A 12026-nucleotide genomic window follows, 5' to 3' on the forward strand; every position below is an offset into this window, starting at 1 on the left:
GCTGTCCGTCGCATCGGTCGACCTACTTTATCTATTAGTCGAGCTGAGCACACCACGCTGCAGCCCAAAGAGGCATATCGTGTGTTATGGGGACTGGGACCACCGAAGCTGATAAGCCTAGGGAACCCCGCTAGTGGACTGGTTATGCCATGGAGGGACATGCACGAATTTGGCAGCTAAAACCACCGGCTCTGGGAGTTGAAACAATAACAGACCAACACCAACGCTGCCGGCCTCGCCGATAATTGGGACTAAGCAGCAGCTTGTGTTGTTCTGGTGTGTTGACTTACAGTAGCTTCCAAACTGTCAACATGTCTCGATTCAATGGCTACGAAGGAAACAACTCCCTTCCATCAATACATAAGCAGATGGATGCTAAGCCAGAGATTGCCCATACATTGATGTTGCAAAACCCAACTGAGGGGAAGTGGGATGTCAAGCATTGATGTCTATCCATTGATGATGTGCAATTGAAAACCCCCGATCTACACAGATACCTAATATACTTATTGCTTACCTCCAGGACTTCTTCGGGGAAATTGAGCAGGAGCATGAAGCATGAAAGCCGCACCATGTCGTATTTGGTACTGCTTACCCTGCCTGAAGTGAGCTGATCTCCCGCCCGTCTCCTCCCCCACATTTTCCCACTCACTCAGAAACCGGCGCGCTTCCTTGCATCTGCACAAGGCTCATCAGCAGTGCCTCACTCGCTCCCTCTGTTTCTGGTCCTGGGCGCGCAGGCACAGGGAAGCCCGTCCCGCACTTAATCTACGATCGGGACTTGGTGACAAAGTGATTGGTGCCTGAGCAAGCAAAGCAACGCAAGCAACGCCCGTGAGTGGTAAGATAGCACTTTTGTCCAACGCACCACAAGCTTCTCCCACCTGCCCGCCTGAATTTACAATTGCTCGGAAGCCAAGCTAAATTAGAAAATGTACCTGTAGACAGACACCCTCACACACGCACACACGCACACATTACCACACATACAACCAACAGACTTTCTGCTGCAACGTGCCTTGCATAACCCCACGAAACGAACCTCTGGACTATCCTATCCTACTGTATCAGTTACCGTATAGCCCATTGATTGGCCTGGCCTACCCCGTTGGCACCAAGTAGTTGGGACGGCCGCAACGAAAACGCAACCACGAAAAGCCGAGAGAGGAAGCCCCAGACTGCACACGAGCTGGGATGGGACAAGCACTTGCTTCATGTCGCTGTCCACCTTTTCCCTTGCCCCTCGCAGTCGCAGTACCGCCGCCGTGCCCTCGAACAGCCCACCAATCGCGCCGAATCGCAGTAACGCCGAAGCCGCCAGTGTACGCCTACTAGAGGAAACGTTGAAGACCGCCGGCCATGGCGCCCTCTTCGGGCCATTCCTCGAACCCTTCTACGTCATCCACCGGTGAGCGCCAGTATCATGCCGCCAATGGCAGGCCGGCCGTGGCGGCTCGGCATTCAGGCACTCCGAGGAAAGGAAGCGGTGGTCGCGACAGGGCGGTTCAGGATCCGGGGCTGAAAGACTACGTACGTACAGAACAAAAGCCTTGTTCGGCGGACAAGGGTGCCCGTGCCCACTTGAATATGGGAATTCGTGGTTTCGCTGGGCACAAAAGCTAATACAGAGTGTTGTAGCGCCTGGGAGAATGTCTGGGCAAGGGAGCCTTCGGTGCCGTCTACAAAGCGATCCATTGGGGCACCGGCGAGGCTGTCGCGGTCAAACAGATCAAGCTGAGCAATTTGCCTAAGAGCGAATTGCGCATGATCGAGGTGGGTGCGATCAGAATGCCGGTTGGAGAGAGGATGCTGACTGTGGTGTTCAGGCCGAGATTGATCTGTTGAAGAACTTACATGTAAGCCTTTGCCCCAAAGTTATGGGTTGACTGTCCATGGTAGTTCTTGCGGGGCTAACAATAACAATTGCAGCACGACAACATCGTCAAGTATGTCGGGTTTGTCAAGTCGGTAGACTGCCTAAACATTGTCCTGGAGTAAGTCATGGCGCTTATGGATTTATGCTATGCCGGGAAACTTACATGCTCTGCAGGTATTGCGAGAACGGCTCTCTCCATTCGATATGCAAAGCATATGGAAAGTTCCCAGAGAACCTCGTGGGCGTATATATGACCCAGGTTTTGCAAGGGCTTCAGTATCTCCACGACCAGGGTGTAATCCATCGTGATATCAAGGGAGCCAATATCCTCACGACCAAGGACGGCAAAGTCAAGCTCGCCGACTTCGGTGTTTCTACAAGTACTCTGAGCGGGCCTGACAAGGAGGCTCAGGTAGTCGGAACACCGTACTGGATGGCGCCAGAGATAATTGAGTTATCTGGTGCCACGCCCGCATCAGATATCTGGAGTTTAGGATGTACTGTTATTGAGCTGCTGCAGGGGAAACCACCTTATCATCATTTGCAAGCTATGCCCGCACTATTCGCTATTGTCAACGACGATCATCCTCCCCTACCTGAAGGCGTATCGTCTGTAAGTGACCAACACCCTTGCAAGCTCATGTGATAAATTGTACATGGTGTGTGCCCCCTTTGCGGTTCTAACTCGACACAGGCTGCCCGGGACTTTCTGATGCAATGTTTTCAGAAAGACCCGAATCTTCGGGTCTCTGCGAGAAAGCTGCTCAAGCATAACTGGATAGTTGGGTGCCGGAGGAGCGACGCGCCGGTCGCGAAGGCCTCGGCCAACTTCAGTCAAGCTGTTGAAGAGGTCAAACAATGGAACAAAGCTTTGACGTCTGATACCAACAATCTGCGAGCGTCTACCGGTTCGGACTCTGGGCCGCCTCAGCAGAATCACCCACAAACAAGATCTGGCCTCAATACGCCGGCAAAGGGGCCGCTGGCGCTTGCCAAGCCCCGGCCAACAGCGGAGGACTTCCGCTCCCCTGAACTTGCTGGTAAGTAGTATGCAGAGCTCGGGCTCGCAACCGCTCACATACATTGTCGTGTCGAGAGAATAATATACTAATACCCCACAGATGATGATAATTGGGACAATGACTTTGCCACTGCAATATCGCCCACCGCTTTGCAACTTCCTCTCATCAAGCCGCAAGATCACTTTGGGGGTATGCTGTCAGCTGATCGCTTGAAGCAGTTTGCGTCAATTGATAACTCCCGGGACATATCCGGCAATTGGGACGCCGATATGGAGGGAGAGAGCCTCATGACCATGAAGAATTTTGGCGGTTTCCACGAAGAAGACCCCCAAGAAAAGACCATTCGACCCAACTGGAGGTTCCCCTTTGGACCGGAGAAGACCCCGGAGCCAAAAGGGCAGCTGAGAGTTCCGGAACCTACAAGATCTCCCCGAAAACGCTCCACCAGCGGACACTACCGGCGAAAGTCGCAGCAGAAGAGCCTGGGGAACAAATTCGAGTTGCCGTCGCGGCCTGATCTACTGTACAGAGAGCAGACGGTGGAAGATTACTCGGATCTCTTCGACAATAATGACCAAAGCGATCTCATCTTCAACCAGAGGCTTGGCCAATCAAGAAAGGTATGCGAATATTGCCCTATGCATCTGAATGGTGTAAGCTAATAATACTCAGCAGCCCGATACTCCCCAACTATTCCACCCTTCAGATCTCACTAGTTTACCACGCTCCACGCAATCGCCCGTTGGTGGAAGTATGAGAAGAACAGCCTCATCGCGGCCCTCAGTTCTACCGGATCGGCAGTTTCAACGGTCCCGGTCGTCCATTGAGATACAAAAGTTTGCCGAGAGCGAGGGCGACGAAGATTTCTCCGACATATTTGGTCCTGGTGACAATATGACCGAAAAGGCTGAAAGCGACCGAGGTTCCGAAGACGGCGGGCTTATGGTCCTATCCAAGCTATCTAACAACTCGTGGCTTGGCGACGACGAAGATGAAGATGATCCGTTTGCTTTCATGGATCCAGGCTGGGACGAAATGGACCTCGAGGCAAACATTGCTCGAGACCGGCATGCCAGGCTAGCAGAGAAGGTAGAAGGGCTCGTACGATCCATCAAGATGATAGAGGGCGAAGAAAAGCTTTCGGAGCTTTCCGAGGATCTGGTAAGTCGAACACATAGTTGTCCGCCCCAAGTATGTTTTGGTTTTAACGGTTTTCAGCTTGCCCTTCTGTGGGAACATGTCGAAGTCAAAGACCTCATCATCAGTGCCCATGGTCTGTTGCCCATCTTGGAACTTCTTGAACCATGTACAGTGAAAAGCCGACAACACATGATCCTGCAGTTGTTAAAGGTCGTGAATACGGTAAGCTAGATGCCCCTAAAGCAACGGGGCCGGAACTAACAGTGTGGCAGATTATTCTGGATGATGTCGAACTACAGGAAAACATATGCTTTGTTGGTGGCATACCCATTATTACTAAATTTGCAGCGAGGCAATACTCGAACGAAATTCGATTGGAAGCCGCCGCCTTTGTACGACAAATGTATCAAACATCAACTCTAACCTTGCAGATGTTCGTGAGCGCTGGCGGTCTCAACGTCTTGGTGGAGTTCTTAGACGAGGACTACGACAGTGCGAGGGACCTCGTGCTGATCGGCGTCAACGGTATCTGGAATGTGTTCGAGCTTCAAGGACCTACCCCCAAGAACGATTTCTGTCGTATCTTTTCCAGGAGCAAGATCCTAGACCCGCTAGCCTTGGTGCTGCACAGGGTTCTAGATGAAGATGAAGGCGATGAGCTGATAGAAGCCATCGAGGGCCGTATTGTCAACATCTTCTATCTGTTCTCCCAAGCTGAGAACTACGTCAAGGAGATGGTGGCTGATCGACAAGTGTTGAAGAGTATGTTCTAGTCCACCCTTGTGCACATTTCATCATGCTAACAGTTACCCTAGGTATTCTTAAGGATCTGCACCGGATGACACCGGTACACCAGATTACAATGCTCAAATTCATCAAGAATCTGTCTATGTTGTCCACCACGTTGGAAACGCTACACTCGGCTGATGCTATCGATCTACTGATCGACCTGTTGAGCGGAACCATGAAGAAAAGCCACCGCCATTTCCGGGAGATATCCAACCAGGTGCTCAACACTCTGTTCAATCTTTGTCGCCTGAGCAAAGACCGTCAGGAATACGCGGCAGTCAATGGTATCGTGCCATTGCTGCTCAAGATGATGAAGACGGACAGGCCACCAAAGGAGTTTGTTCTTCCTATTCTCTGCGATATGGCCCATTCCGGAAGCAAAGGTCGCCGGTTCCTGTGGCAAAACAAAGGTCTGGATTTCTACGTGTCCCTTCTGGCAGACCAGTATTGGCAGGTCACGGCCTTGGACGCCATTTTCGTATGGTATGTTGTTGACCGAAGCTCCTTCCTCCCTGGTTACCATATGTGCTCACGCTTACCAACCATCCCAACAGGCTGCAAGAAGAAACTGCCAAGGTGGAGGGACACCTCATCAACGGCAGCTTCACGAAAGAAATCATATCCTGCTTCACTAATTCTAAAATTAATGCGTTCGACCCGAATCTGCTTGAGCCTTTGCTCAAACTTCTCCGCCTCAGCCCTTCTCTGTCATCCATGTTAGCAACATCCGACATGTTCTCTGGAATCGGGCAAAAGCTATGCCACAAGAAGGCAGTTGTGCGGTTGAACTTACTTCGTCTCCTCCGTAACATCCTGGACGCACGCGAGTTCGATTACTTCAGCAGTTCACGAAACAAATGCCTTGCCTCGCTCCTCGAGGATATCCAGACGCTGGCGGACAAAGACTCTGCCGTGTTGGTACGAAACTTGGCATCCGAGCTCGTCAGATCCCACATCAATGGCGAGTATGAGAATGCTGCTAGTGGCATATCAAGTCTATCGGCGTCGTCATCGTCAGGCGCGACAAGTGCTAGTCGCCCGCGGCCTAGCTCACGGCCTAGCTCTCGTCGTATCTACACCCCACCCTCTCTCCATTCTTCGGCATCAACCCCCATGACTCCGACACATGCCCACCGGTCCTCTCAGTCTGCCTTTATCGAGGTAGCACACAGCCCAAAGCGTTCGGCGGTCTCTATCACGCACGACCGCGACCCGTCACTCTACCGACCGCGGAGCCGCGATAGTACCGGCATCCCGGTTTCGGGGATACCCCGGCGGGTCAGTGGCGACCTGAGCTCGAGCGTCGGGAGTAAGAGCCGGCTGTCTCGTAACCCGGGCGTCCTACCGCGCACTTCCGTGAGCGACCTATCGGACTTGAGGCGCAACAGCATCTTCAGTAACAAGGAAAACCAGGCTGCTGAGGGCGGGAGTAGTAGCGGGACTAGATATCCCTTTGTGCCGGAGAGTCCGACCCTGTCGTCGTCGTCGTCGTCGAGGCGCAATGGCTCGGTTAGTAGTACTAGCACGAGTCACTCTCGCTCGGGTTCCGGGAAGCAACGGCGGAGTCGCGCCCCTAGTGAGGGCGGAGCCAAGAAATGGAACCCGGGCGCGTAGTGGCGTTTTGTTCTCAATTGATGTCGATGGGATGCTGTTGTCAGCCTATATACCTACCGCAAGCGACGAGGGCCTGGTATCGACCGTGTCTCTGTCATGTGGGCTTGGTGATCATGATACGTTTAGTGGTGGTTGGTGTCTTGTTTCCCGGAGCGGGCGATGGTGGCATGCATGCATATAAAAGGCGTTCGTTCTTTTGTTCCTTCCTTTACCTTGTCGTTTTGACACTTGTTGTATTCGAAAAAAAGAAGGAGAAGCAGATTAGAAGGTTCAAATGTTCCGGGAGGCTTCATAGCATAGCACGGCACATGGGAGAACCAAGGGCGAGGATGGGAGGTGGAAAAAAACTTGCATCAGAGGGACGAGGGCATACGAGGCCAGGGGGGTGAATGCATGGATGGATAATGAAATGCTACGCAACAGGAACGAAGGGGGGCGGGGGAAGTAGATGCTACTTATATCTTCTGTTTGAGGACTTGGCATGAATATATGATGCATGAGTTGTATGGAGTAACTATAAAACCAATGTGTACTCGGATTTCGAGGCTTTCCTGTTACCAAGTTTGTCTGTCTGCCCCAATCCCAGTTCACTGCGTTTCATCATCCCCTTTTGATCTACATATTTCTTTTCTCCACCATGACCCAACCGGCTTGACGCAGCGCGTCTTTCATCTTGATCGCTGGGCCCCGGTACTTTGGCCTGATAGGCCAGGTTCTTCTCCATACCTCAATGCAGATTCTCTCGAGGCGCGGAAAGGCCGCCCGAAGGTGGCGATCGAAACGGGCGAGCGCCTCGATGGTCTCGTCGATTCTTTCCGGTGTGCCGATGTAACTCCACAAGTCCGGCGCCCTGAACGTGATCTCCGTCAAGCCGGGACACAGGTCGGCGATGACCAAGGCGGGACAGCTTTTGAAAAAAGCGGCAAAATAGGATCGTGGGCGCCGCCACTGGGTAGGAAGGTGGTGTAGTGGTACCACTGGGGGTAGCCGAGCGCGAGGCGCCGAATCAGGCCGGCGTACTGGCGGCTGCAGGACCCCCGGCTGAGAAAGAAGGGGTACTCCTCCCCGGACAGGTCGACGGAGTTGTCGCCGTACAGGATGCTGCTCGCCTCGGCGTGGACTTGCTTGTTGGTGCGCAGGATGGCGAGGGAGGGGCGGTCGCCGGTCCGGAGGAGCCGGAGGCGGTTGCCGGAGATTCGGCCGTAGATTACGGTGTTGGACGGGTGGTAGACGGGCATGAGCTCGCGGTACTGGGAAGAAGGAGAGAAAGGGGGGTGGGTGTTAGTATTGAGATTTGGGTGCACATCGTCCTTCAGATTGCGAAAGCGCTGATTTCCGTATAAAATACTTTTCTCGGGTTTTCAACAGGCCGGTTGATTTCTTAAAGACCGGGATACGAATGGTACTGGATCGTCTCGGATCCGGACAAGTGCGGTATCATCTGGCGGGAGCAGCGCTTTCGCCATCAAGGGGGATGGATAATGTGTATGTCCGTGGATATACTACTTACTATCATATTCCGGACCTCTGGAGGGAATCTAAACCACCCCGACGGTGCACTGGGCTCGATCATGGCGAAAGGAAAACAGGCTGATATTTTCAGGGCGAAGTATAAAATTGTTAGAAATGGTGACTCTTGATGTTGAGATGCAAGTCGACGAAAGGAGTCGGGAGGTGTTTGGTTTGTAGCTAGCATGGAAAGCGAAGACTGACACGATCTAATCAGCAAAAGCGAATATCAGATAGGAATAACAACAGTGTGGTCCTCGCATGTGCTCCATACATCAGTCATATCTAAGTTTGTCGAGGAACAATTACTTTGGAAATCATATCATTTCAATTTCCCTGGGATTTTCTTTTAGATGGGTGACCATGAGTAGTAGCCTTCGTCTTTGTCTCAAGGTCTTCATCTCGACCACGAGGATAAACAGAACAGCAAGGAAGATGCCACCAGCGCAAAGAGAAAGTGGAGGCACGGCCTCCAAGGCTGTCCTGGAGTCTCGAGCGAGAATTTTATAAAAAGCCGTTCTCTGTTGCCTACAGATATACAAAAATAAAAGTATATTTCCATCGTTCCAGCCCCAACGCACATTTTTTCTACTTTCCCCTGCCTATATAAGGAAACACTGCAACCCAAGTTTCCTTGCCGTGTCACTTGAAAGACCTGCATCTCTTGTCTTCCCTCCACATGAGCTACCTTTCTATATCTGCCATGGCCGAAATCAAGAAGCCAAAGGGATGGTACGACCTCCCCCCTGAGATCCGAAATGCGATAGTAAGTGCTTCTACAACCCCAACTTATCAAAAGTAAATGCCCAGAACGAAAAGAACTGACGAAACGCCTTTCCTGGACATGCAGTACCGAGAACTCCTGACCGTCCCCGAATCGGAACAACACCTGCTGCACCCCCTACTAAACCCCAAATATCGTAAGCTGTCGTGGCGCGGAGTAGACCACCCCTGCTTCCCCCGCGGCCAAATAATGCGCCCCCTCCCCGTCGCCATCCTGCGCACAAACAAACGCGTCCGCGCCGAAGCGGCGGGCATCCTGTACGGCGAGAACGTCATGAGTCTCCTAGCTCAAGATGCCGTTTGCACCGCGGAGATCTTGCGGACCATTGGCCGCGCGAACGCCCGCCACATCCGGCGCGTCGTGTTCGACTCGCCCTGCGCCATGACCTCCCTCCCCTACCCGTACCGCCCATGGGACCTACACATGAACGACGACGAAGGCGGCAACAACCGAATCATCGCGCTCCTCGCGGCGAACTGCCCGAACCTCATCGAGATCACCATCGGCGCCCATTTCGACGGCAGCGACTCCTCCCGCACCTGGCGGATGGTCCTGGCGTCGCAGACGCAGGTCGTCTCCAAGATGGACGCGCATCTTCGGGCTGCATTTCCATCCCTACGGGGAATCACCGTCAAAAGGGAGATTCCTTGCAGGCGGGGGCTATATCATTGGCCGGCCTTGGCGGAAAATTTGATACGTGATGTAGGTTGGGTCATAGTGCGTTGTCAGCAGAAACAGCGTCAGCAGAAACGGCGTCAGCAGCAACGACGTAGAGGGCACTTTTGAAAGGCCTAGTATTTTTCCAAGAATTGAGTCTTGTTCTCGTATATTTTCTGTCTGGCATACCTAGCTAGCACAGATCTGCGATAAGCCGTGTCATTACAAAAGTTGTCACCCACGCACACATCCTCCCCTTTTTCGGCCGTTCAGTCAAGTTAACAAAACTCACAGTCGTTGCGCCCGAGATCAGCGGCAAATTCCGACGTCGCTCGCTGCACGGCCACGGCACCGCTTTCCTGCTCTTGGTGGTTCCTCCCAAGGCTTCGCGAAAACATAGCAGGCCTTCCGTCGCAGAGGTAATCCCGCAAAAAGACGACCCCTCCCCTCCTTTCTAAGAGTGTATATGCCTAGCCAGGCGGAGCCATAAACGCCTCAAACGCCGCCTAATGATATGTGTGCATCTAAGTTTCTGACGACAGAGCAATGAATGACGGGTATCCCTGTGTGTGATGCGAACCCTTCCTTTTTTTTCTCGCCTTCTCGGACAGATCTCCGTTTCTATCGTTGGTTTTCGTCAAGATGTTCGCACCGACTACGCGGCGTTGCGCTGCTCGTGGTTGTTCATCAAAGTCGTGGCTGTTTCGGTTCTCTCAAGATTTGGGCTCCACCCATTTGACCTTGGTGCACTCGCCCGTGGCATCAATCCAGTCGTTGATGCCCTTCAGATCCCAACCGCTGGCCCATCTCTGCTTGTCCTTGCCATCCTCGGGTGCCGCCTTCGGTGCTCCGAGCTTGAAGCTGCGGGCTGTACAGCACTGCTCGTCGTGCCATCGATACTGGAAGCAGCTACGGTTCTTCTTCTTCTCCGCCATGGTCTTGTGCCATGCCTCTCGAGCGGCAGCATCGCTGGGGCCAGTGTCTTCCGCTTTCTCCGTGTCGCTGGCATTTGCCGAATCCTGGTCCTTATGCGATGGATCCCGTGGTATCACCTTCTGAGCCTTGATATCAAGTTCCCATTCCTCAGGCACATCCTCTTCTTGGCAGACTTTGGCGCAGTGTTCCGGCGATTTCCAGGCTTCCTTCTCGACCGCCGACATCTCCCCGGGTTTCTTCTGGCGATCACGCAAATGTCCCTCTGCGCGGCCCTGTACCGCGGGATCGGGATTGATGTAGCACACATCGTCCGAGAGGTTGTCCCAATCTTGGCGTGTATCTTGCATTTTCGGCGCTATGAGCGCATCAAACAAGTCCTTGATTAAGAGGGTACGCTGTGACACAAGCTGCATTAGCTGGGGTTCCAATGGCCTGGGTTTGGAACATGTGGCTTGCAAACAAGCTCAGGGGCAGATTTCCAAGGGAGGGGCTTGAGCTAAACAGCGAAGTTCCAACCGCCCTGCCGGCGCCTTCTAACCATAATATAACGAACCAGGGGTTTGATGGCCTCAACTTACTTCGGTCTTGCGCGTCTGCTCAAACTGCCACACGCTGCTGATTTCCTCTGCGTTCATGTGATGCATGGTCAAGATCGGTTCGCACCAGTGGCCCGGGCCAAAGGGTAGCGTGCTAGGCTTCTCGCCATTGAACATGGGCCACGCCTGGCGGATCTTGACGTTTTCGTACTCTTCGAGCGCCTGGGCAAGCATCAGGTCGCCGCAGCACTCGTGGGCTCCCTTGGCGTTGTACTGCTTGACCATGCCGGGGTGGTACTCAATAAGATGCCGCAGCAGGGCCCCGCTCATAACGTAGCCAGATCCGCCGTGGGCGAAAGGAGTACCTCCTATGAAGCTCCGACTTCCCAGGTAGAGCTTCTCCTTGGGACTGAACTGGCTCTGCGTGCGCAACCAATGCACCATGTTGGGCCAGAAGATGTAGGTGTCGGCCTCGGCAAAGACGTACCAGTCGCGCCCGGGCCGCATCCGCCACGTCTTCTCCATCATAGGAATGAACTTGTACTTGTCGAGGTTCCAGGCTTTCTTGCTGTCCGTTTTGGCATCGACGCACGACTTCTGCGACACCGGGCATTCCTTCTGGTCGCGATAGAGGTCAAAGTCTTCGTTGTGCGCTTTGGCTGTCTCCTCCACGTCGGCGAGTACATCGTAAATGTGGTGCTTGCCAATTTGTTGTTCCTGCATACATGTTAGTCAGCTGGCCTGTCTCGATTGCTTATTTGCGCCGGGCTGAGCGGGCGCGTTGCGTCGCGTACCATATCGGAAAAGAGCAGGAAGTCGGGAAGGCATTGCAGAGTGGTGAGCAATTGGGTGGGTACTCTGTCGAAGGCCTCGGTGGCGCCCGTCTTCATGACCAAAACGATGCCATTGCTGTCGGGGAAGCTGTCGCAAGGGCTGCTGAAGTTGTGGTACTGCGAGACCATGCCCTCATTGCCGGGCTGGTAGAGGGTGTTGTTATAATCCTGGCCATTGAGCAGTGTGGAGGCGGAATCGTAGAAAGTATGGGCGTATTCGTACGAGCGCTCTTTCCATTGTGGGCGCAGGTGGATGTAGGTGGTGAGGAGCGCAATCACCGTGAAGCCCCCAAAGAGCCGGAGTCGACGCGAATAGGCCGATATAATCAT

The 12026-nt window shown here is 53.3% G+C and overlaps 4 protein-coding genes across 4 annotated transcripts; 2 read left to right on the top strand and 2 right to left on the bottom strand.

The window, feature by feature from the left end:
* Positions 1 to 1359: 1359 nt before the first annotated feature.
* PG985_015682 (uncharacterized protein) lies at positions 1360 to 6441 on the top strand (the record flags this gene model as incomplete). The annotated part of the gene is made up of 12 exons (XM_066835448.1): positions 1360 to 1530; positions 1639 to 1773; positions 1827 to 1856; positions 1930 to 1994; positions 2051 to 2489; positions 2571 to 2916; positions 2998 to 3518; positions 3574 to 4059; positions 4117 to 4260; positions 4311 to 4800; positions 4854 to 5310; positions 5382 to 6441. 12 exons carry the CDS (start codon positions 1360 to 1362, stop codon positions 6439 to 6441), a joined length of 4344 nt encoding a protein of 1447 aa, XP_066676651.1.
* An 866-nt stretch (positions 6442 to 7307) lies between these two features.
* Positions 7308 to 7679, bottom strand: PG985_015683 (uncharacterized protein; the record flags this gene model as incomplete). The annotated part of the gene is made up of 1 exon (XM_066835449.1): positions 7308 to 7679. One exon carries the CDS (start codon positions 7677 to 7679, stop codon positions 7308 to 7310), a length of 372 nt encoding a protein of 123 aa, XP_066676652.1.
* A 974-nt stretch (positions 7680 to 8653) lies between these two features.
* On the top strand, positions 8654 to 9849 carry PG985_015684 (uncharacterized protein; the record flags this gene model as incomplete). The annotated part of the gene is made up of 3 exons (XM_066835450.1): positions 8654 to 8716; positions 8801 to 9436; positions 9589 to 9849. The coding sequence occupies 3 exons, from the start codon at positions 8654 to 8656 to the stop codon at positions 9847 to 9849; spliced, it is 960 nt and encodes a 319-aa protein (XP_066676653.1).
* Positions 9850 to 10104: 255 nt separating this feature from the next.
* On the bottom strand, positions 10105 to 12026 carry PG985_015685 (uncharacterized protein; the record flags this gene model as incomplete). The annotated part of the gene is made up of 3 exons (XM_066835451.1): positions 10105 to 10722; positions 10906 to 11580; positions 11658 to 12026. The coding sequence occupies 3 exons, from the start codon at positions 12024 to 12026 to the stop codon at positions 10105 to 10107; spliced, it is 1662 nt and encodes a 553-aa protein (XP_066676654.1).

The sequence above is a fragment of the Apiospora marii genome, assembly GCF_038362585.1.
Source record: "Apiospora marii strain CBS 49790 chromosome Unknown utg000013l_segment0_segment0, whole genome shotgun sequence".
Classification (NCBI taxonomy): domain Eukaryota; kingdom Fungi; phylum Ascomycota; class Sordariomycetes; order Amphisphaeriales; family Apiosporaceae; genus Apiospora; species Apiospora marii.